This window comes from Cornus florida, unplaced genomic scaffold (assembly GCF_030987335.1).
Source record: "Cornus florida cultivar Cherokee Brave unplaced genomic scaffold, ASM3098733v1 CherokeeBrave_3.0.0_Hap2_Chr03, whole genome shotgun sequence".
Taxonomy (NCBI): domain Eukaryota; kingdom Viridiplantae; phylum Streptophyta; class Magnoliopsida; order Cornales; family Cornaceae; genus Cornus; species Cornus florida.
In genome coordinates this window covers 7,955,365-7,978,339 of record NW_026775573.1, presented here as the reverse complement: position 1 = coordinate 7,978,339, position 22,975 = coordinate 7,955,365, and the positions used below count along the sequence as shown (strand labels likewise).

General features: G+C 36.7%; 2 protein-coding genes across 2 annotated transcripts; both read right to left on the bottom strand.

The window, feature by feature from the left end:
• Positions 1–2,725: 2,725 nt before the first annotated feature.
• Positions 2,726–8,292, bottom strand: LOC132301049 (uncharacterized). Its single transcript, XM_059798339.1, has 6 exons — positions 8,133–8,292; positions 6,833–7,027; positions 6,468–6,700; positions 6,367–6,419; positions 2,946–3,215; positions 2,726–2,864 (listed from the first exon to the last, which is right to left on the bottom strand). Exons 1-6 carry the CDS (start codon positions 8,290–8,292, stop codon positions 2,726–2,728), a joined length of 1,050 nt encoding a protein of 349 aa, XP_059654322.1.
• A 9,319-nt stretch (positions 8,293–17,611) lies between these two features.
• On the bottom strand, positions 17,612–22,768 carry LOC132299296 (beta-glucosidase 24-like). The gene is made up of 13 exons (XM_059795826.1): positions 22,565–22,768; positions 22,203–22,272; positions 21,169–21,227; positions 20,944–21,019; positions 20,502–20,594; positions 20,255–20,342; positions 19,737–20,049; positions 19,447–19,574; positions 19,077–19,288; positions 18,945–18,979; positions 18,621–18,723; positions 18,314–18,404; positions 17,612–18,203 (listed from the first exon to the last, which is right to left on the bottom strand). The coding sequence occupies exons 1-13, from the start codon at positions 22,730–22,732 to the stop codon at positions 17,948–17,950; spliced, it is 1,692 nt and encodes a 563-aa protein (XP_059651809.1). The 5' UTR covers positions 22,733–22,768; the 3' UTR covers positions 17,612–17,947.
• Positions 22,769–22,975: the final 207 nt, after the last annotated feature.

The window sequence follows — 22,975 nt, the reverse complement described above, 5'->3', positions numbered from 1 at the left end:
AGGTGCTGGAACTCCTCCATAACTACTTCAGAGAGACCGCTTCGTGGTCACACGAATCGGTCTACTTCTCCCCCAACGAACCCAATCCCCTCCAAGTCGCTCCTCCAGCGTGTAATGACCCGAATCAGTGGATTCGGATTGCTACCGGGTCCTTGCCCTAACCCGAGGTCAACTAGGTCATACACTCCATTTCCTATGTTCAAACCTGTCATAAGACTCACTCCGGAGCTCATAATACTCAAGGGTGCAAGCTTACAATGCTGGTCAACATTTTAGGTTAAAAGGGGCAGTTGGCCGGCTGATGGGCCTTCATCAGCCGGATGCCAAGGCATGATTGCCGGTTGACCTACATGGTCGGTCGGCCGAACCGGTGAAGAAGTTTACAGGCTCTCGGGACTTTCACTATAGGCGTTTCGGTCGGCTAACGATGAGGGTTCGGTCGGCCGAACTTGGAGTTTCGGTTGGCTGATGGAAAAGATCAGCCGGCCGAAGCATGTCTCTGGGCCTTGTACCTCACTGGAATGATCACTGAATGTGGCTACTATCCCTTTTAACTCACACCAAACTTGTATTCCAACCACTTCCTGAATTCACGGCATCAAAATATGATGAAACACAATTAAGTAACCTCAATAATAGACTAGAATATGATCACCATTCCCATTCATCATTAAGTGTACACTTAGTCCCAGATTTACAACATTTGCAATCAAGTGTTATGGTTTAAATACATGTCCATGGTTGACAAAAATAATTACATTTTACTATAATTTGAGACTTTACAAAAATGGAAATACACAAAAGATACAAAATGAACTCCTAGTCATCCTCACGCTTGTGGAAAATCGGCATCCACTACTTCTTTACTGGTTCCTGAAAAATGTTAAATAATGGGGTGAGCGTAAAGCTCAGTAAATGGTGCCTAAGATACGTCTCTTGTGTCCCCGTGAACCTAACCAAAGAATAGAACAAATAGAATTCGGGGTCATGCTATATCGGAAAAACTCAACACAACAGTTAATCTCAATATAAATAATGAGATGTCATGGAATGCAATGTATGCCAATGTTACTTACCATTTTCAACATTCAAAACCATCACTTTCAAACGGTTAATATCTCTCGCCCTTTGGTGACCCCGCAGCGACACGAGAGAATGATTGGCTAGTGTTCCTGACCCTTGGTACCCCCGCGGCGTCATTTTGAGCCCAGCTAGCTCAACCACGCTAGGGCAATCTCCCTAGTTTCCTCTAGGCTATATTAACCCTCCGGCCCTTTGGTGACCCCACAGAGACCAAGTTTTCATAAAACCAATTCATTAAAAACATTTCCCCCAAAATTCCCTCTTTCATTTCAAACAATTCCCTTCATGAAAAACCCAATGATATGCACATGTATATGTCCAATGCTTTCAAGGTCATAGAATTTAGAGAAATTTTACTACACAATTAAACATATTCCATATTCATCATCTAGAGTAATGTATTCACACACTACACATAACAAATCCATATTTAAGCATGCTTTTCACACTAAACAACCCATACTCATAATCATGCATTTTCTAAACAACATTTAGAAGATCTTTAAGATACTTGTCATTCAAATTAAACATGCTTGCAACACTTTATGAGATATGATTCACTAAGGAATAAGAAAAATATAAATTAAGAACCCTTACCTTAAAATGACGCAAAACCCCCAATTTTACACTTCAAACCCTAGGATTTGAGATCCTCCAAATGATGGCCAAATGAAGATTGGCTCTATCAACTCGTAGGCCTCGTTGTGGGCTTCAATTTGCCGCAAACGGCACTTAAAAATACCAAGTATAGAGAGAGAGATCTAGGATTGAAGTTGTAAATGAAAAAGAAAAAGAAAAAGCAAGATAAAGGGGAGAAAGAGAAGACTAGTGGAAGAGAGAAGGAAAATGGAGACCAAACATGGTCTCATTGCCTTTTTGTATGCCAATGGTAGGTCCCACATTTTTCTTTTTATTTTTCCTTTTTCCTTTGTCTTTAATTTACACCACATACATATGCATATACACAACTATATAAAATGCACATAAGACACATCAAATAAAATGCATGGAGTGCAAATGGACCCAATCAAAATCCCCGGATGCAACAATACTGGCAGTGGGTCCCACACGGGACCGTCCGGCCGAAAAAACTGAAAAATGGAAAGAAAAATCACCTTTACATTTCAAAGAGTCCTGGACTCAATGAAATGTCCCAAACAACTCTCAGACACGACCGGCATGCCCCGTAGTGTCCGGTAAGCAAAACAGTAAAAGACGAAAATGCCCTTGCGGCAACAAAATTCCAGAAAAATTGAAAAATGGAAAGAAAAATCACCTTTACATTTCAAAGAGTCCTGGACTCAATGAAATGTCCTAAACAACTCTCAGACACGACCGGCATGCCCCGTAGTGTCCGGTAAGCAAAACAGTAAAAGACGAAAATGCCCTTGCGGCAACAAAATTCCAGAAAAATGAAAAATGCTAAAAATTAGAAACATCACAATCTCCCCAACTTAAAAGGATTTTGTTCCCGAAATCAAGCCATACCTAGGGATGGAAACAACTCTAGGTTCCTGGAACGAACTTGTTGTTCGAACAGCCAAGTAGCCTCCTCGACTCCGTGGTGTCTCCAAAGAACTTTCACTAACTGTACTGTTTTGCCCCTTAACACCTTCTGTCGTGTGTCAAGGATCTGCACTGGTCACTCTTCATAGGAGACATCCTCATCAATGTCCACGTCAACCCAATCTAACACATGAGATGGATCTGGTTCGTACTTTCGTAGCATCGACATATGAAAAACATTGCAAACCCTGTCCATCTGTGGTGGCGAAGCAAGTCTGCAGGCAACTTCTTCTACACGGTCCAAAATCTCAAACGGTCCAATGAATCGTGGCGACAACTTGCCACTCTTTCCCAACCTCATTAAACCCTTCTGTGGAGACACATGCAGAAAAACATGGTCTCCTACCTCATCAAACCCTTCTGTGGAGAGCCTATCTATATAGCTCTTCTGTCGGCTCTGAGTTGTGAGCAATCTCTGTCTGATCAATTTAATCTTCTCGGTAGTCTCGAGTACAATGTCGGGTCCTAAGACGGCCGTCTCGCCCACCTCAGTCCAACAAATTGGAGACCTACAAGGTCTACCGTACAACACCTCAAATGAAGCCATCTCGATGCTCGCCTGATAACTGTTGTTGTAGGCAAACTTAATAAGCGGAAGGTGATCCTCCCAACTATCACCCAAGTCAAGCACACATACCCGAAGCATATCCTCCAAGATCTGGATAATACGCTTCGATGCCATTTGTCTGTAGATGGAATGTTGTACTAAGATGCAACGCTGAGCCAAACGCTGCTTGAAGTCCTTCCCAGAACTTCGAAGTGAACTTGACATCCAATGTAATACCCCTAATTTTAAAAGGATAGTCTCGGTATTTATTTATTTGTTTTAATTGTATTATTTAATTGATTATTTGACTAATTGTTTATGTGTTTAATTGAATAATGTATTACTTGATTATTTGATTATGTGTCTATGTATTATTTGTATTTGTCTATGTGTTAATTGTTTAATTAGATTATGTGCTTAAATGGTGTTTTAATTAATTGTAAATTAAATATTTTCTTTTCTTTTATTATTTTATTTTATTTTTCTTTTATGATTATGGTTAGTAGTAATGGGCCAACCAACTGGGTCCCATGGACTACTTGGATATGAGGTTAGATGTGTATGGATTATTACCCATGTATGGTTGTGCATATATATATATATAGATATATATTATATACATATATAAAAGGGAAAATAATTTATTAATTACTTTTATGGTAACTTTGGTAGTAATATTTAATCTGATGTATATGTTTGATATTTAAATAATAAAAATATACATAGATTTGATACGTGTTATGTTTTAAGTTACTTATAATATTATGATAACTTAAGTATTATTGGATAATCCATTAATAAATAATGGAATGTGTATAATTTATTTAACAAAGATATACATAAATTATATACGTAACATATTTACTCACCTTTTTAATATATATAAAAAGGAAAGTAATTTATTAATTACTTTTATTGTAACTTGGGTAATAATATTTAATCTGATGTATATGTTTTATATTTAATTAATAAAAATATACATAGATTTGATACGTGTTATGTTTTGAGTTACTTTATAATATTATGACAACTTAAGTATTATTGGATAATTCATTAATAAATAATAAGATGTGTATAATTTATTTATTTAATAAAGATATACATAAATTATATACGTAACATACTTTACTTACCTTTTTAATATATATAAAAGGAAAAATAATTTATTAATTACTTTTATGGTAACTTGGGTAGTAATATTCAATCTGATGTATATGTTTTATATTTAAATCATAAAAATATACATAAATTTGATACGTGTTATGTTTTAAGTTACTTTATAATATTATGGTAACTTAAGTATTATTGGATAATCCATTAATAAATAATGGGATGTGTATAATTTATTTATTTAATAAAGATATACATAAATTATATACGTAACATATTTTACTTACCTTTTTAATATTTATTTTTTTAAGTTGACTTGGATTGGGAAAAGGGTTATGGTTATTTTATTAAGCCTATAAATATATAGCTATAGGTTGTAAAAGGGGGTTAGAAATATTCATGTGATATATTCTAGAGAGAGAAAGAGTTAGAGAGGAAAGGAGGAAAAGGAAAGAAGGAGGAGAAAAACCCTGTAGAGAGAAGATCAGGGAAGAAGAAGTGTAACTTTCGATCCGAAAGTTTAAGGCAAGTTCTTCTTCTATCTTTTTCCATTTGATTCGTGTTTCTGTATATGCCTAGGAAATTTCAGGATTTATTAAACACATAAAATTAAATAATTATACATGTTTAATTGGATTAGAACATAGGTTTTATGAAATTGGTTCATATCTGTTCTTGTGTTATGAATTGATAAATGCATGATTTTGATTTGATTTTCGGTGTGAATTTTTATATGTTTAAATTATGTATTTTTCATATCTGTGGAATAATGGAACGTAGAAACATGCCTAGGATTCCTAAACATTAAATAGAAACAAGGTTTGGGTTTAAATAAATATAAATAGACTCAATCATAATGATGCTTGCTATTTGAATATTTTAAACAAACGAATTGGATATGGAGAATGCTTATTTGACGGTATAATAAAATATCATAATGTATAAGATTCAGTTTGTGTAGGACATATGATACATGAAGCTTAAATAAATAATAAGTCATTTATATTTTGTGATAACTTGATATCATATTATCATAGTTATTTATGAATTGTTTGATGTATTTCCTTAATCGTTACATTAATTGTTGGATTGTGTGGTTTAATGCGCCGGTATGGGACAGTGGCATTTTAGGGACGGATTAATTTATCACTTAAGTCTTACCTATTTTATATAAGGGAATGGATTAACTAAAATGTTAAGTCCTACTTATATTCAAGTCAGGTCAGCTGAACAAGTTGAATGACTTATGGAAGATTAATTTATACTGGATAGGATGGTTACTAAATTATATATATATAAGTATGGTGCCATGATATGAGCATGAGTCTCAGGATCAGTGGTTAGGGCGCGTATATCGCCAGGGATGTGTAGCTAGATATAGTGTAGTTGTGTACCCTGGTAGGTCTAGGTACTCATGCCCACTATATGTGCGTTTTGCATGTTGCCTACTATTCAGGTTGAGACAACCCTATAGTCTAGTGAGGTTCCTTTAGTGTGTGTATATATATATATACGGACTACTAGTTACTGTTGGATTGACTAGGATGTATACGTGTATCGGATCTCTACTTGGACTGTAGGAGAGTAGAACTTGTTTGTGGGCCTGACCCACCATTATTTTTCAGGTGTTCGTCAAGAGTAGAAGTTGTTCGTGCTGAGCGGGGATCAATCTATTTCATTCTTCCAATGTTACATAGGAGTTCCTTTATGATTCAGTTTCCTGATTTAGACAATTATTGTTGTCATTTGTTTAGTTTGGATTTTCTAGGGGTCCACACAATATGGATTCCCAAGTTGTATTTTAGAGGATCAGTTGTATCAGAAGAGTTTATTAATTAATAGAAATATATTATGAGGTTTATTATTAGATTATCATTTTAGTTTCTTGTCAGCATTTTATTTATTCTTCTTTATTCTTTTGTACTCTGTGTTCGTTTATTGCCGATTTATTTTTTGATATCCTCGGGTATTCGGGCGTGGGCCTGGCCAACTCGCATTCGGAAATCCGGGGGTATCACACATCCCTATCTGAGACAATGGTTACTGGAACTCCATGTAACCTTACAATCTTCTTCACGTAAAGATTACCAAGTGCCTCTGCATCATCTGTTGCCTTAATAGGTAAAAAGTGAGCCGTCTTGGTCAGTTTATCAATGATGACCCATATGGCCTCGTTGCCTCTCCGTGACTTTGGAAGACTTGTCACAAAATTCATAACAATATGTTCCCATTTCTTTTGCGCTATAGGCAATGGTTGCAATAACCCCGTCGGTTTCTGATGTTTGGCCTTCACCTGTTGACAGGTTAGGCTTCTAGCCACAAACTGTGTAACATCCTTCTTCATCCCATTCCACCAATATTGATGCCTCAAATTGTGATATATCTTAGTACCACCTGCATGAACTGCAAAGCAGGAAGTGTGAAACTCCCGCAAGACATCCTCCCGACAAACTGTGGGAACCACCAACAAACCCCTGAACCGTAGACCCACGTCTGCATGCAAGGTCCAATCTTTCACTGTCTCACCACTAGAGATTAAAGCGTGGATGGCATCGAAATCCGGTTCCTGTCTCTGTGACTCAATCGCTCTTACAATAAGAGTAAGATGAGCCACAAGACTAAACAAGAATACCGATTCGCTGTAACCATCGTCGTCAACATAATACAATCCCATCTCTGCCAGATCATTAAGCATCTTCCATTTCCGAATAGCTAATCTGGCTAAAGTTCCACGAGATTTCCGGCTTAAGGCATCTGCTACCACATTTACTTTGCCCGGATGATACTGCAAATCAAAATTGTAATCATCCAGAAATTCAACCCATCGTCTCTGTCTGTTATTCAAGTCTTTTTGGGAGAAAAGGTACTTGAGACTCTTGTGATCCGAGAATACCTCGAATCTCTCACCATACAAATAGTGTCTCCAACACTTCAGGGCAAACACGACTGCCGCCAACTTCAAATTATGAGTAGGGTAGTTGTACTCATAAGTCTTTAACTGTCGAGACCCATAAGCTACTACTCTACCATCCTGCATCAACACACATCCCAACCCATCACGAAATGCATCACAATAAATCACATATCCCAAGCCACGCTCAGGTATCACCAACACTGGAACTGTAGTCAATCTTGTCTTCAGCTCTTGAAAAGATGACTCACAGGCTTCATTTCACACAAACTTGATTCCTTTTCGGGTCAATCGGGTCATAGAAGCTGCCAAACGGGAGAAATCTTTCACAAATCTCCGATAGTAACCCGCTAGACCAAGGAAACCCTGGATTTCAAAAACATTATTGGGTTGTTCCCAATTCAAGACTGCTTCAACCTTTGATGGATCAACTGACACTTCTCCTTTTGAAACAGCATGCCCCAAAAACTTCACCTCTTGTAGCCAAAACTCACACTTCTCATATTTGGCATACAATCGGTGTTCTCGCAAAATCTGTAGGACAGTACTCAAATAGACCTTGTGCTCCTCTCGAGTCTGTGAGTACACAAGAATGTCATCCACGAAAACTACCACAAACTGGTCTAAGTAATCGTGAAAGACGCGGTTTATCAAGTCCATGAATGCCGCTGGCGATTAGTCAAGCCAAAAGGCATAACAAGGAACTCATTGTGTCTTACTGTGTACGGAACGCTGTCTTTGGGATATCCTTATCCCTAACCCGAAACTGATAATAGCCAGACCTCAAGTTAATTTTCGAGAAACAACTGACTCCCCTCAATTGATCAAATAAATCATCTATCATTGGCAAATGATACTTGTTCTTGATGGTGGCATGATTCAACTTCCGATAATCAATGCACACCCTCAAAGAACCATCTTTCTTCTTAGCAAACAAAATCGGTGAGCCCCATGGCAACACACTCGGTCGGATAAAACCTTTCATCCTCAAATCATTAAGCTGTTTCTTCAAATCTTCCAGCTCAACTGGTGCCATACGATACAGTGCTATAGAAATCGGCGCGATACCGGGCATCAAGTCAATAGTAAACTCCACTTCTCGGTGTGGAGGCAACTGTGATACCCTTCGATTCTAGAGCCACGGGTGATCAAGTCCGGACACAGAACCGAGGGATACCAGACAATCAATATATAAACAAGCAAGAATAAAACTGAATTAAGAATAAAATAATGATACGCTGAAAAGAATTCTAATTGTAAAACCTCCAAAATAAAAGTTTTAATATAAATAAACTTTCCAATCCGTATAACTCGGGAATCCATCTAGTGGACCCCTAATATTTCCAACTGGTAAAACATTTACAGAATTAAAATCCAAAACCAAAATAAGAAAGAAAATCCTATGTAGTCGGAAGAGTGAGTGACTGTATCTGCATCACCACGATCAAACCCTAAGCCTGGTACTCACGAACACCTAAAAAAAAAAAGGTGGGTCAGGCCCACATGCAAGTTCCATCCTACTACAATCCGTACATAAACCCGATACGCAGATACATCCTAGATAGCTCGGCAATATCTACAATAGTCTATAGATATATAAATACACATTATAGGATGCTCACTAGCCTATAACATAGTTCAGCCTGGGTAGAAGGTGACCTATAAAACACGCTTTTCAGCGGCCAAGTACCTAGACCTACCAGGGAACATTTGCTATATCTAGCTACTCAACCTTTGCGATATACGCACCCTAACCGTGATCAGGAGACTCAAGCTCGTATCACAGTACCATAAATATATATATAAATTCCTTCCTAATGCCGAAAGATAAAACAAGCATCCATTATGTCGTTCAACTGTTTTAGTTGACAGGACATGTATCCATGTAGGAGTTAACTATTTTAGTTAATCCATTCCGAATGTAAGAAGGGGTAGGACTTAGCTTTTTGATTTAATCCATCCTTGATATGTCACCGTCCCATACCGGTACATATAATGCAAATGATCCATAAACGATGCACATTCATTAGAACATCAAATAAATCCAGAAACCAGCATACTAGAAAACAGATATTATTAGGATCCTATTATGCATCCAGTATATGATTATAATCATTAATCCCCCAAATAAATTGTTAAAGTATTGATAAACAATTTATATTATCCACATCCATACAATTGATAAAACAGAAGTTAAATAGTTCATCAATTAACATCCATAACCTGTTATAATGATCAGCCAGAAATATGAACTAAATACATTATACTAGATATCCCAAACCATCCTCTCATACTATATTATTTAAATTGCCAAAACAAAGACAAGTAATGAAATCCTCCACAATCCTTAACAGCATGAAAGTTAGCATTTACACCACATGACGTCCCTTTGATCCTCCACTCCAAAACCTGTGCCTGATATAATATGACAATCTGAATTCGAAACTGCTCATTATATGAAACCCCAACAGTATTCCCATACTAGTCCATTTAGTTCGCTAAACCAAAACTAGCAACTAAAATTCCTACCACTCCTGACAGCATACCATTTAATATCTAAGTTGATACTGTCTATGCCCATATCCTACACTGAACTTTCTGGCCTCCATTAAAGTATATAAATAATTTATATAACATCCTAAAAGTAATTCGATACCAGTCAGTTTAAGTTATTAAAACAAACTTATTAACTTAAACATTCATCCTTCCTTGACAGCATGCCTATTCCACGTTTCTGTTTCCTGATGCCCCTTAAGATTAGCACCTTAGCATAAACCAACTATTTAAGGGTCTTAATAGGTTAATTTTAACATATTTGAAACCCCCTTTAATTTTCAGTATTTGCGTTTAACCCCAGAACTCCGGAAAAATTGCAGAAAACACCCCGTAGGGGTTTTTTCCCATGGGAGCCGACTCCCCTTTATTGGAGCCGGCTCCTAGGCTTCTAGAGCTGGCTCCCCCTCATGGAGAGCCGGCTCTCTCTTCATGGGAGCCGGCTCCCACCATTTAGGAGCCGGCTCTCACCCCTGAGAGCCCCTCTGCCTCGTCTCTACTTCGTCCGATGATTTTTTTCTGCGTTTCCGGCGAAGTCCGACGTTCTTGTCCCAAGTATTTTAACATTCCTAGGGTTCAATTTAAATTCTTAAAGCCCTAGAAACTTCTCACCATCCAGCATGCATTAATTGACAAAAATCTAAAACAAAAACAAAACCGTATCCAAAAACGACAATCACAGTTAACTGAACATATGAACAATCTAAAGTCTGATCACATGTGTCATAATTCCATTTTAAAGGTTAATTAACTTCCTAACCATCCTAACAACACCTCACATTCCATTATGAATTAATTTACAAAGGTTTAATACATAATCTAACAATTTATGCAAGGAAAGCCATCTTCGGTTATTATACGTTAACCAAATTTCAGACTAAACTAATATGCATAAAATTTGTTTTAAAAGTTTTAATTAAATTCCTGGAGTCTATTTAGAATGCACAGAACACAAGTTTATAGGAAGGAGAGAATGAAACTTGCCTTTAGGTTTCGGTTTGAAACCTTTCAACGCCGTTGCTAAATTCTCCGACGAACTGTAGACTACCGGCAAATCTCCTACTGCTCCAGTTCTATCTCAGCATCAACCTCTTCCTTCCTCTATGGTCCACCTTTAGTCCATAGCTGAAAGCCTAATTGATTCTCTCTGTGTCCCTTTGTGTTTTTCCCCTCAAACGTCTCTGTTTCTCTCTTCTCTAGTTTTCCTCTGTTTACCTCTCCAGATTATTACGTGAAAAGGGTGTCTCCAAAACCCTTGCAGACAAATATTTTTTTATATATATAGACTCATGCAAAAACCCTAATCCTAATTCCAGCCCAAGTATAAGTCGGCCAACTAAAATACTTAACACCAAAACCCTAAACGTAAATATAACTACAACCATATAACTTAAATCAAATAAGTCACACAACCCATTTAAAAACACATAATAATAAAAAAAAATACCAATTAATCAAATAAATAAAATAAATCCCAATTGCACGTAATTAAGTTAAAATAAATAAACAATATAAAACAAATACACAATACCAATTTTAAACAAGTAAAACAATTAACCACTTAGCCAGATAATCATATTTAAATGCACACAAAATAAATAATCAATTTATCAATTTAAAATGCACATAAATAATTTATTAAATTTCCATTATATCCTTTTGAAAATTAGGGTATTACACAACTCTGTCAAATCCTCCGGAAACACGTCCAGAAAATCACGAACTACCTCCGGATAGTCTTCTCCCACAACATTATCTTCTTCGGCAAAAGACTAGTCAAGAAATAATCTCCACGACTTCGTTCTCAAATTCCATACAATGGTGAAGGCTGGGAATTACTCTGATCTCCTATGAAAAGAAATAATCCCCCTCAGGAGTGCAAACTGTAACTCTACCTCTGAAACAATCAATCGTGGCATGAAAGGAAGCCAACCAATCCATCCCGAGAATGACATCAAAACTAGTCATCTCCAAGAGGATAAGGTCAAACACGAAAGTCCGTCCAACTATCACGATAGAACAATCCCGTACAACTCAATTCAAGAACATCGAAACCCCAACTGGCGTATCAACACACAACGCCTGATCCATGAAACTAACCTCTAACCCCGATGCAAGTACAAATGATGATGATATGAAAGAATGAGATGCACCAGAGTCAAAAAGAATACGAGCCCAAGAACCAAACACTGGAAAGATACCTCGGAGAACTGACGGTCTAGAAGATGCATCAGCCGGTGCGAATGCAAAGTCACGTCCTTGTGGTGTCTGTGCCTGAGAACTGCCACCCTGAATACCGGACTACTGCACTGGCATAATAGAAGCATCCCTCCTAATGGATTGTGAACCCTGAGAAGACATAGCAGGCTGTGGTGGTGGCGGTGGTCTAAAACCTAACTGAACTGTAGTTAACTGTGACGGCCTCTATCGTGACCCTCTGCCACTACCGGTGCCTGCTTCCTGACTAGGACAGTCTCGAATCAAGTGACCCTGCTGGTGACACCCATAGCAAGCCTTTGGAGCTGAAGAAACTGAAGACGATCTCATGGGACAACTGGACTTGTAATGCCCAGGCCGCTGACATTGAAAACAAACAATTCCACTTCTGTCAGGCCCTGCTAGTATAAGAGAGGTAGGAGCAGATCGTGCGGACTGATGCCCCTGAAACTAAAACGAACCACCCTTATTCTTCTTCCAAGAAGATCCTTCTGAAGATGATCCTGCACCTCTCTTTTGCTTCCACTGTTCCCTCCTCGCATCTTTATTTTTGATATCAGCCTCAAGCATCAAATCCCTCTCTACTGCTTCAGAATAAACCTTGATGAACTGTGCCGTTATCAACGGCCTTATTCTATCATAAAGACCGGAAACAAACTTCCGAGTCTTGTTAATTTCATCTCTCACCATTTCCGGAGCAAAGCAAGAAAGTGAAGTGATCTTATTCTCATACTCCGCCACTGATATATTGCCTTGGATAAGGCCGATAAACTGGTCTTTTAACTCCCATCTTTTAGAAATCGAAAAATACTTCTCGTAAAATAATTCCTTAAACTTGTCCTAACTCATTTCTTCTACCTTATGCCGATTCGTAACCGTCTTCCACCAGAGCTTAGCGTCCTTAGCAAACTTGTAAGTAGCTAGGATGATCTTTAAGTGATCCTCTATCACATCCATTGAGGTCAATTGAGTTTCAACTTGATCCATGTAGTGGTCTGCTACCATTGGATCCGCACCGCCCTCAAACATTACTGGCATCAACTGAGAAAACCCCTTAATGATCTTAAGACGCTTCTGAGCTGGCGTCTCCTCAACTTGAACTGTAGGTTGTGGTGCCGGTTGCGGCTGAGCAGAAATTATTGCCCTCACGGCCCTCCGCAACAAGCGATTCAATACCAGTTCCGCAGGACCTTCATCCACTTCTACGGGTGCTTTAACATTATCCCTCATTGTGGGAACACCTCTCGGGGGAATCAAATCCCTAAGAAGGGTGTCCTCATCATTTAGCTCCTCCGAATTGGAGGTGGAGCTCTTGCCAACATCACCCCTAGTCGGCCTAAGGCCAACTTCCCTGGGTTCCTCAAGCCGTGACATAGTGCTATAAAACGAGAAAACGGTTCAATGACAAGACACTAAGGTTCACCTTAGATGACTCAACATGAAATGATGCCGTAACGACACTTAACATGCAAAACTATACAAGAAACATTTTAACATAAACATTTAAGCACGTAAGCACGTAAGCAGTTAAGCATGCTTCTTCAAGTAATAAGCAAGTAGCAGTTAGTCAGATAACCAATGCAATCAACATCCCATGCAATCCTAAGTAGGCCTCTACCTGTGGTCCTATAGGTTTTCGAACCACGGCTCTGATACTAACTTTATAACGACCCGAATCCGTGGATCCACCGCTACCGGGTCCTTACCCGAACCCGAGGTCAACTAGGTCATACACTCCATTCCTATGTTTAAACCTGTCATAAGACTCACTCCAGAGTTCAGAATACTCAAGGGTGCAAGCTTACAATGCTAGTCAACATTTCAGGTTAAAAAGGGGCAGTCGGTTGGTTGATAGGCCTTCATCAGCCGGCTGCCAAGGCATGATCGGCTGACTGACCTACATGGTCGGTCAGCCGAAACGGTGAAGAAGTTTACAGGCTCTCGGGACTTTCACTATAGGCATTTCAGTCGGCTGACGATGGGGGTTTGGTCGGCCAAACTTGGAATTTCAGTCGGCTGATGGAGAGGATCAGCCGGCCGAAGCATGTCTTTGGCCCTGTACCTCACTGGAATGATCACTGAATGTGGCTACTACCCCTTTTAGCTCACACCAAACTTGTATTTCAACCATTTCCCGAATTCACGGCATCAAAATATGATGAAACACAATTAAGTAACCTCAATAACAGACTAGAATATGATCACCATTCCCATTCATCATTAAGTGTACACTTAGTCCTAGATTTACAACAGTTGCAATCAACTGTTATGGTCTAAATACATGTCCGTGGTTGACAAAAATAATTACACTTTACTATAATTTGAGACTTCACAAAAATGGAAATACACAAAAGATACAAAATGAACTCCTAGTCATCCTCAAGCTTGTGGAAAATCGGCATCCACTACTTCTTTAACGGTTCCTGAAAAATTTTAAATAATGGGGTGAACGTAAAACTCAGTAGATGGTGCCTAAGACACGTCTCTTGTGTCCCCATGAACCCAACTAAAGAATAGAACAAATAGAATTCGGGGTCATGCTATGTCGGAAAAACTCAACACAACAGTTAATCTCAATATAAATAATGAAATGTCATGGAATGCAATGTATGCCAATGTCACTCCCCATTTTCAACATTCAAAACCATCACTTTTAAACGGTTAATATCTCCCGCCCTTTGGTGACCCCGCAGCTACACGAGAGAAGGATTGACTAGTGTCCCTGACCCTTGGTACCCCCGCGGCGTCATTTTGGGCCCAGCTAGTTCAACCACGTTAGGGCAATCTCCCTAATTTCCTCTAGGCTATATTAACCCTCCGGCCCTTTGGTGACCCAGCAGCGACCGGGTTTTCATAAAACTAATTCATCAAAAACATTTCCCCCAAAATTCCCTTTTTCATTTCAAAACAATTCCCTTCATGAAAAACCCAATGATATGCACACGTATATGTCCCATGCTTTCAAGGTCATAGAATTTAGAGAAATTTCACTACACAATTAAGCATATTCCATATTCATCATCTAGAGTAATGTATCCACACAATACACATAACAAATCCACATCTAAGCATGTTTTTCAAACTAAACAACCCATACTCATAATCATGCATTTTCTAAACAACATATAGAAGATCTTTAAGAAACTTATCATTCAAATTAAACATACTTGCAACACTTTATAAGATATGATTCACCAAGGAACAAGAAAAACATTAATTAAGAACCCTAACCTTAAAATGACGCAAAACCCCCAATTTTACACTTCAAACCCTAGGATTAGAGATCCTCCAAATGGTGGCCAAATGAGGATTGGCTCCGATCAACTCGTAGGCCTCGTTGTGGGCTTCAATTTGCCGCAATTGGCACTTAAAAATACCAAGTATAGAGAGAGAGATCTAGGATTGAAGTTGTAAATGAAAAAGAAAAAGAAAAAAGCAAGATAAAGGGTAGAGAGAGAAGACTAGCAGAAGAGAGAAGGAAAATGGAGACCAAACATGGTCTCATTGGCTTTTTGTATGCCAATGGTGGGTCCCACATTTTTTTTTTTTCCTTTTTCTTTTGTCTTTAATTTACACCACATACATATGCATATACACAACTATATAAAATGCACATAAGACACATCAAATAAAATGCATGGAGTGCAAATGGACCTAATCAAAATCCCCGGATGCAACAATACCGGCAGCAGGTCCCACACGGGACCGTCTGGCCCAAAAAACTGAAAAATGGAAAGAAAAAAAATCACCCTTACATTTTAAAGAGTCCGAGACTCAATGAAATGTTCCAAACAACTCTCAGACATGACCGGCACGCCCCGTAGTGTTTGTACGCAAAATGATAAAAGACAAAAATGCCCTTGCGGCGACAAAATTCCAGAAAATTGTTGAAAATTGGAAACATCACACAGCGGTTCGTCGATAGGGACGACGTTTTCCAGAACCAACTACTCAAGATTCGGATCGTGAAAGGTTCGATGGATCGCGAATACGGCAGTGGGGAACTACTCGGCGTGTTTGCTTGGGAAAGCGCTAACCTGCAACTATCACATAGGTTCAAATTACCTCAAAATCGACATCGACGTTGGGAGCTCGCAAATCGTGAATACGTCTTGCATTTGGCGTTGGGGGTGTGTAACGACGGTGAGCTGCTGAAAAGATTATTCTAAGTGTGAGTTTTTTCTGTTTTAACGGCCATCGATTGTAGATTCAGCAAACAGTCTATTTTATTTGGCTTTCGGTGGTGACTATTGGTATGCTTAGTCATGCAATTGGAGATGAATCTTCTCAAGCATAACCATGGTTTTATGAGGCATAGGTGAGTGGTTGTCTCTATCACCGGCAGTGGTGACGGTTGTGTTGTCCTTGGTGGGAATAGGTGGCGGGGTAACAGTGTCATTGATGTGTTTGTTGGCTGGGTGAGAGATAAAAGAAAGAGAAAGGAGGTTAAGACTGGTGGCGGCGGTCCGAAGATGTATTGTTGCAGAGAAAGCAAAGCGAAAAAAAAAAAAAAAAACAAAACAAAAATGTTCTGCCGGGTCAAACCCATTTAAATTGGGTAATACCCAACTTAAATTGAATAGTGTTATTGGACATGTGTCATGCCCTGATTGGGCCACGTACCAGGGTTGGACAAACTTCATCCAACTTGGGTTGGATTCAAGTATTGTCCATAAAAATTTTAAGCACCATGGATTTTTGGGTGGTTTTCATGTTATATAGCTAAATAAACATCTACTTCACTTGTGTGAATATATTTTGAAAACTTGGAGTTAGCATTTGGGCACATGTTTTCTTCTATTTTTTTACTAATAAAAGCATTCATCCCGTGTTTTTCAAGTGAATCATGAAGACTTCAATGAAGGTATTATCGAAGTTCAGGCTAAGAAGAAACCAAGCTTAAATTATTATGCATAGATTCCGAGTCTCGGAATATTGTACCAGTTGAAGCTGGTGGAGAAAGCTTAAATTATTATATATATATATATATATATATATATATATATAGAGAGAGAGAGAGAGAGAGAGAGGGGGGGGGGGGTTGTTGTCAGGTCCTTTTATAAAGGATATAGAATCAAATTCTAGCATGTATAATATAATTATATTTTATAAGAAATTATATATATAGAATATTGTTTTATAATAATAATTATATATATATATATATATATATATATATATATATATAATATTTTTACACAATATTTAAATAGTAATATTATAGTGTATTGTATACTTGGACCATATTTGAACAGCAAGAAGCATTTAAAAAAAGCTGTTCAAAAGACTGTCTCTTTTTTATTTTTTCGAAAATTTAAGCAACTGCATATATATAACAGTTTAATTACAATGTGGGCCTTTTGGCCGAAAACAGCCCAAAGAGGGACAAAAAACAGAAGCCCAAAATTGGGCCCAAAACTTGGGAGAGCCCAGGACCAAACTACAAGTTAATAACCGCAATTAACGGCCTTCTTAGCCGTTAATGGTGGGTATTTGCAGACAATGTCTTGTATATAGATACAAGTCAGATCCACGTGTGGATTATTTCGAAACTTTTTGAAATAAAGAGATGCAGTTGCATATAAAAACAATAACAATGAGGATTCATTCTATTATGTTGCATATAAAAACAATAACAATGAGGATTCATTCTATTATTGCTTTGCACATAATAGTAGCACACCCATAATAGTAGCACACAGTGAAGCATAATCACATACATAGTGCACATAATCACATACAAAGTGCACATAATAGTAGCACACACATAATAGTAGCACACAGTGAAGCATAATCACATACATAGTGCACATAATCACATACAAAGTGCACATAATTGAAGCAGACGGAAATTTGAAATACAAAATAGAGTATGATATATATATATATATATTTCATGTTTATTGGTTAATATACTACTCCATGCATCATGGAAGTGGATCCAAGCCCTGTTCTGTGCATTACATGACGCCATTTTGGTGCACAGACATAGAACCCAATGCAAGCCCCGTGTTAGGGATCTTAGGACGGGATTCTGTTCCATTTTTCAGAAATTTGTTGAACCATGAGACTGAATCTTTAGAAAATCTTAACAACGTCTCGTTGAAATAGTTCACGTAAACAAGACCAAAACGGACTGTGTAACCCTCGGTCCATTCAAAATTATCCAAGAATGACCATACAAAATATCCACTCACTTTCACCCCGGTTCTATTCCTGTCAAAATTCAAATACAAATATTCATAGATTAGTATTTTTGTGGGAAAATATTAATTAAAAAAGGAAATGGGTTGTTTTGAAACTTTAAAAATATGTAAAATACTAACATGACATCATGGAGGACATGAAGATGATCCTCATGGTACTTTATTCTCATGGAATCATGTTGAATATTGTACCCATTAATTAAGTCCACTCCTGCAAAGAATGGTCAGACTATAAATATGAAAAATATTAATATGTAAGAGTAGAAATGCATACTATATGACTACCATATGCTATATATGCAAACTATGGCACACAGTACAAATATATTATAAACATTATATATAAGAGAAAAAAAAAAGGCATATATATATATATATATAAACATTATACATGCCGGAGAAAAAAAAAATCTCATAAGTATTTTACCATTTTCAGTGACATAGATTTCGGGATTGTTATATTGATTCTTTGTGTAGTTCAAAATATCTCCAAGTCCTTCGGGATAAACATAGAGCCAGTCTGAACCCGCCTGAAAAATCAATTAAAATATATAAGTGAATATTTTAATTCTGAATATAAATAACTGAATCCTAGATCCTAATTAAATTACTTTTTATGGGTTGCACAATTATCCCATATAAATAGATTAACTTGGAAAACATTATTATTATTATTTTGATTAGAGACATTTATTCTAGTGTTCATATTTTAAATAAATGATACACAATAATATACATTGTAGACGTTTACCTTTGGACCAATTTGGTGTTCAGTTGCATTTACCTCTGATGTCACACCATAAAATTAGTGTCAATATATAACATGAAATAAACATATTGGAACATTTGTAGCACAGAAATGGATCGATTAGATAAAACTTACCTGTAAGACTTGCGCAAGAATCCGTCAAGTAGCTTGAAATGTTTTTGCAAGGAACATACTTTGCATAAGCCGCAGTATAATAATTTAACCCTATGAAATCGAAAGACCCTTTTACTATTTCTGATTCATTTTTTGTAAAATTCGGTAACCGATGTCCAACGTACTCAATCATTGAATATGGATAGCTGCCATTGTACAAAGGTTGCATAAACCTAGGAAAAAAAAAACACCAAAAACCAATATTCACACCAATAGTTTATATAAATTACCGATATATATATATATATATATATATATATATAGAGAGAGAGAGAGAGAGAGAGGGAGAGAGAGAGAGAGAGAGAGAGAACGATGCAGTGGACCTACTTACCATCCATACATGAAATCAAGGGCCCGATTGGCTGCAGCAGTGTCATTTTTTGACTGAGTGTCGAACGGAAGCATCCACTGAACAACATTTACAATACCAATTTTACCCATAATTTTACTCTGTATCCTCTACACAAGATCATGCATGGCCATCATTAGAACCATCATATTATTAAATCTTAAAGAAATTGAAAATCGTACTAGTTAATTCAAATTACTATTCAGATTAAATTGACAATTCAAATTCTCAGATTCTGTAATGACTGTGGGAACATCGTAGACTGGACTAACCTGGTACTTATTTCTATAAAGTTGCACTGCTTTTGCGTGAGCAAGAAGTAGATGATGCGTAACATTGTAAGGCTCAGTGCCAGAATCACCAGGCACAGGGCAGCTTATAAAAAGCGACTTAAAAGCTCTTCCAACTCTATACAAATCTTCGGATTTTTGCAAATTTTCGTCCTTAGAACATCTACCGGGTGGAAATGAACCATAGGCATATCCCATGGCACTGTAAGACCATGGTTCATTTATGGTGATCCAGTACTGCACCTTATGACCAAACTCTTTGAAGCAAAGGTCAGCATAATCTTCAAAATCGTTCCTGTACATTAATTAAAACATTGCATAGTAAGTTTTTAGTTAATTTATGACACGAGATTCATTGATATACAGTCTATTTGCATGAGGAGGTAAGACTGCACCCGTACATTTAATCCTTCCCAGGTCACAAAATGACAAGGCTCCTGCACTATAGTACGAGACTACATATATAATACTGGTAGCTAATATATATAAAGATTACGTACACAATTTTGTAGTCCAGAAACCCTCCATACTCATCTTGAAGGGCTTGTGGCATATCAAAGTGGAACAAGGTAACAAAAGGCTTCAGTCCTGATCGATCAAAAAGTAATAAAAATTATACACCTTTAAAAAAATAAATAAAAAATACTTATTTATTTAGAAAAATTATACTTATTTGGAAATTGATTATAACAACACAGAGTACAAATAAAACAAAAAAAGGGATAAAGAAGGCAAAAGATTTGTGACCTTTGGATAGGATATCGTCGATGAGTTTGTGATAGTACTTGACTCCATCATGATTAACTCCTGAACTGCCATTTACCAATTTTACGTGGCCCCCTAAATTTATATCAAAACAATTAGAAAATATTAATATTTTATGCTCTTTCTTTGTCGAAATTTTGAGAAAATTATGATAACATTAACATAATGGATACTAATTAAGATTAGACAAGGACATTAAAAGCCAAAACAAATTATAGGACAAATCTGATTAAGAAAGGAAAAAAAAATGGTAATAAAGTGTATTAGAGAATTTAAATATTAAAGTTGCATGCTCTCTACCAATTTAAATTTTTAGAAAATTATTATAACAGGCCAAAGTAGTGGTAGAAAGAGTTTCCCTGTTCGTTTGTTAAAAGTGTATTAATGAAATTTGTTAAATGTTTTAAATATTAAAATGACTTACCAGGTAATATTCTGGACCATGAGAGGGAAATTCTAATAGCATCAAATCCGGTCTTATTCATTCGAACAATGTCGTCCTGCAAGATTTGTAAATCTTCTTATTAAATATGCATGTAAATCAACAAAATGTTACTCTAGAAAAATTTCAAAAGTTGCTCTATCTTTTACATAACTTTATTTGTCCAAAAAAAATTATAGGAAAATTCTGTTTAAGGCAAAATATTACTGGATAATGATCATAGAAGTTAACTGCAACATTCCCGCTAGCGTTGCCCTTTATCATTTCTACAGCACCATCACAACATTTCCCAAAATAGAAAGCATATTCAGTGAAAGAAAAGTAGTCAATCAGGACATATTTCCAATGCAGATTAAAGCAAATTATGTTGATGTTAGCATCATGCTGTTACTTTGGAATCCGGATCCCCTCTTGCTGAGGGGCATCTTGTGTTGTGTCCTGTATTGCTAATGCAACGCAAGCAATACAATTGTAATGTAGTTATTGCATAAACAATGCAAAATTTGTTATATAAACAATATAAAGTAGTTAAAAAAAGCAAACTCAATCGTTGCATAAATAATGTAAAAGCACATGATGCAACACCATGAAACGGTACATGAGAGAAAATCTAAGTTTTTGTGTTGTTTTAGTGCCTGAAGAAAATGAAATCATTTTGAAGTTACTTGGTTCAGTTTTTTAAGATACTGAAAAATAAAAAATTATGCAGCTAAAAAATTCTTTTGGTTAACAAATTTTTTTCTCAATAAATGAAAATTTTATCATAAAAGACTGTACATGGATTTTTTTTAAAAAAATAATTTTCAATTTTCACATCTGTTGATAAACATTTTTCGAAAAAGTGAACTTAGCTAGTCCTTTTTTTTTTAAATCCTTTACGACAATCTATTATTTCAAACTGCATTGCTCCGCCTATAATAGTTTTTTTTTTTTCCTTTCCAAATCCTTTCAAAATGCCTCCGCCTAGAATAGTTGTTTTTTTTTTTTCCCCATCATTTAATCACTGCATGTAATATCATGACATGCAAAGTAACTAAAGGGCACCCAAGTCGTTTCTCATAGTTTGGACTATAATAATATATTTTCTCTCTTCTGCTTCTTCTTCTTCTTCTTTTTTATTTTTTTGGGTAAATAACACAAATAATATACTTTCTGTTACTGTTCTAATAAAAATGAAGGATTCCTCTATATATGTGTATACATGTATATTTAGAGGGGGAGAGAGAGAGAGAGAGCTCTGCCTGGATATGTCTGAGTGAAGTTATCCCAATTATTTGGTCCTTTACCACTTACATTCCAAGCACCTTCATACTGTTGAAACAAAACAAAACAACAACAATAATTAATAATAATAATGGCAAAAAGAAAAAATTCTTTGAATAACAATAATATAAAGGAGGTGGTTTAATTTGTATAGAATTAATAATGATTCTTCGTCCAAAGGCATAGAACTGAAAGAGGGAGTCAAACGAGCTTGTCCTTTAGATGTATTTAAGTGGTTTCACTTAAACACATTCACCATATTTACACTGTCTTCTGACAATGAAACATATATTACTTTTAAATATATATAGTAAAGAAATTTAATTAATTAAGAACATACCTGGTAAGCAGATGATGCTGCTCCGAATACGAAACGACTTGAAAAATTGTGACGGTTGAAAGGAAAGTTGTTCTCTGAGTCATCTCTGGGTTGAACACCAGCATAGCCATGAGCCACTGAGTGAACAAAAACAATGAGAATTAGGAGGACATGGCCTTCACTTCCCATACTTGGTTAATTGCTTGTGACTCTAAAATGGGCTCCTAAGCTCCCTTTTTATACCAATGTTACATGCTCTTAGTATACCACTAGAACCAACCATAATCAAATAAAGCAACATAACTTTCTCCTATGATCAAGCATCCTGATTCTCTCTCTTATAATCACAGCTACAACAATTGATTGAATTCAAAAAGTATTCTCAATTCAAACTCAAGGGATTTTTTCAATCCGTTATGGTGGGTTCCAGAC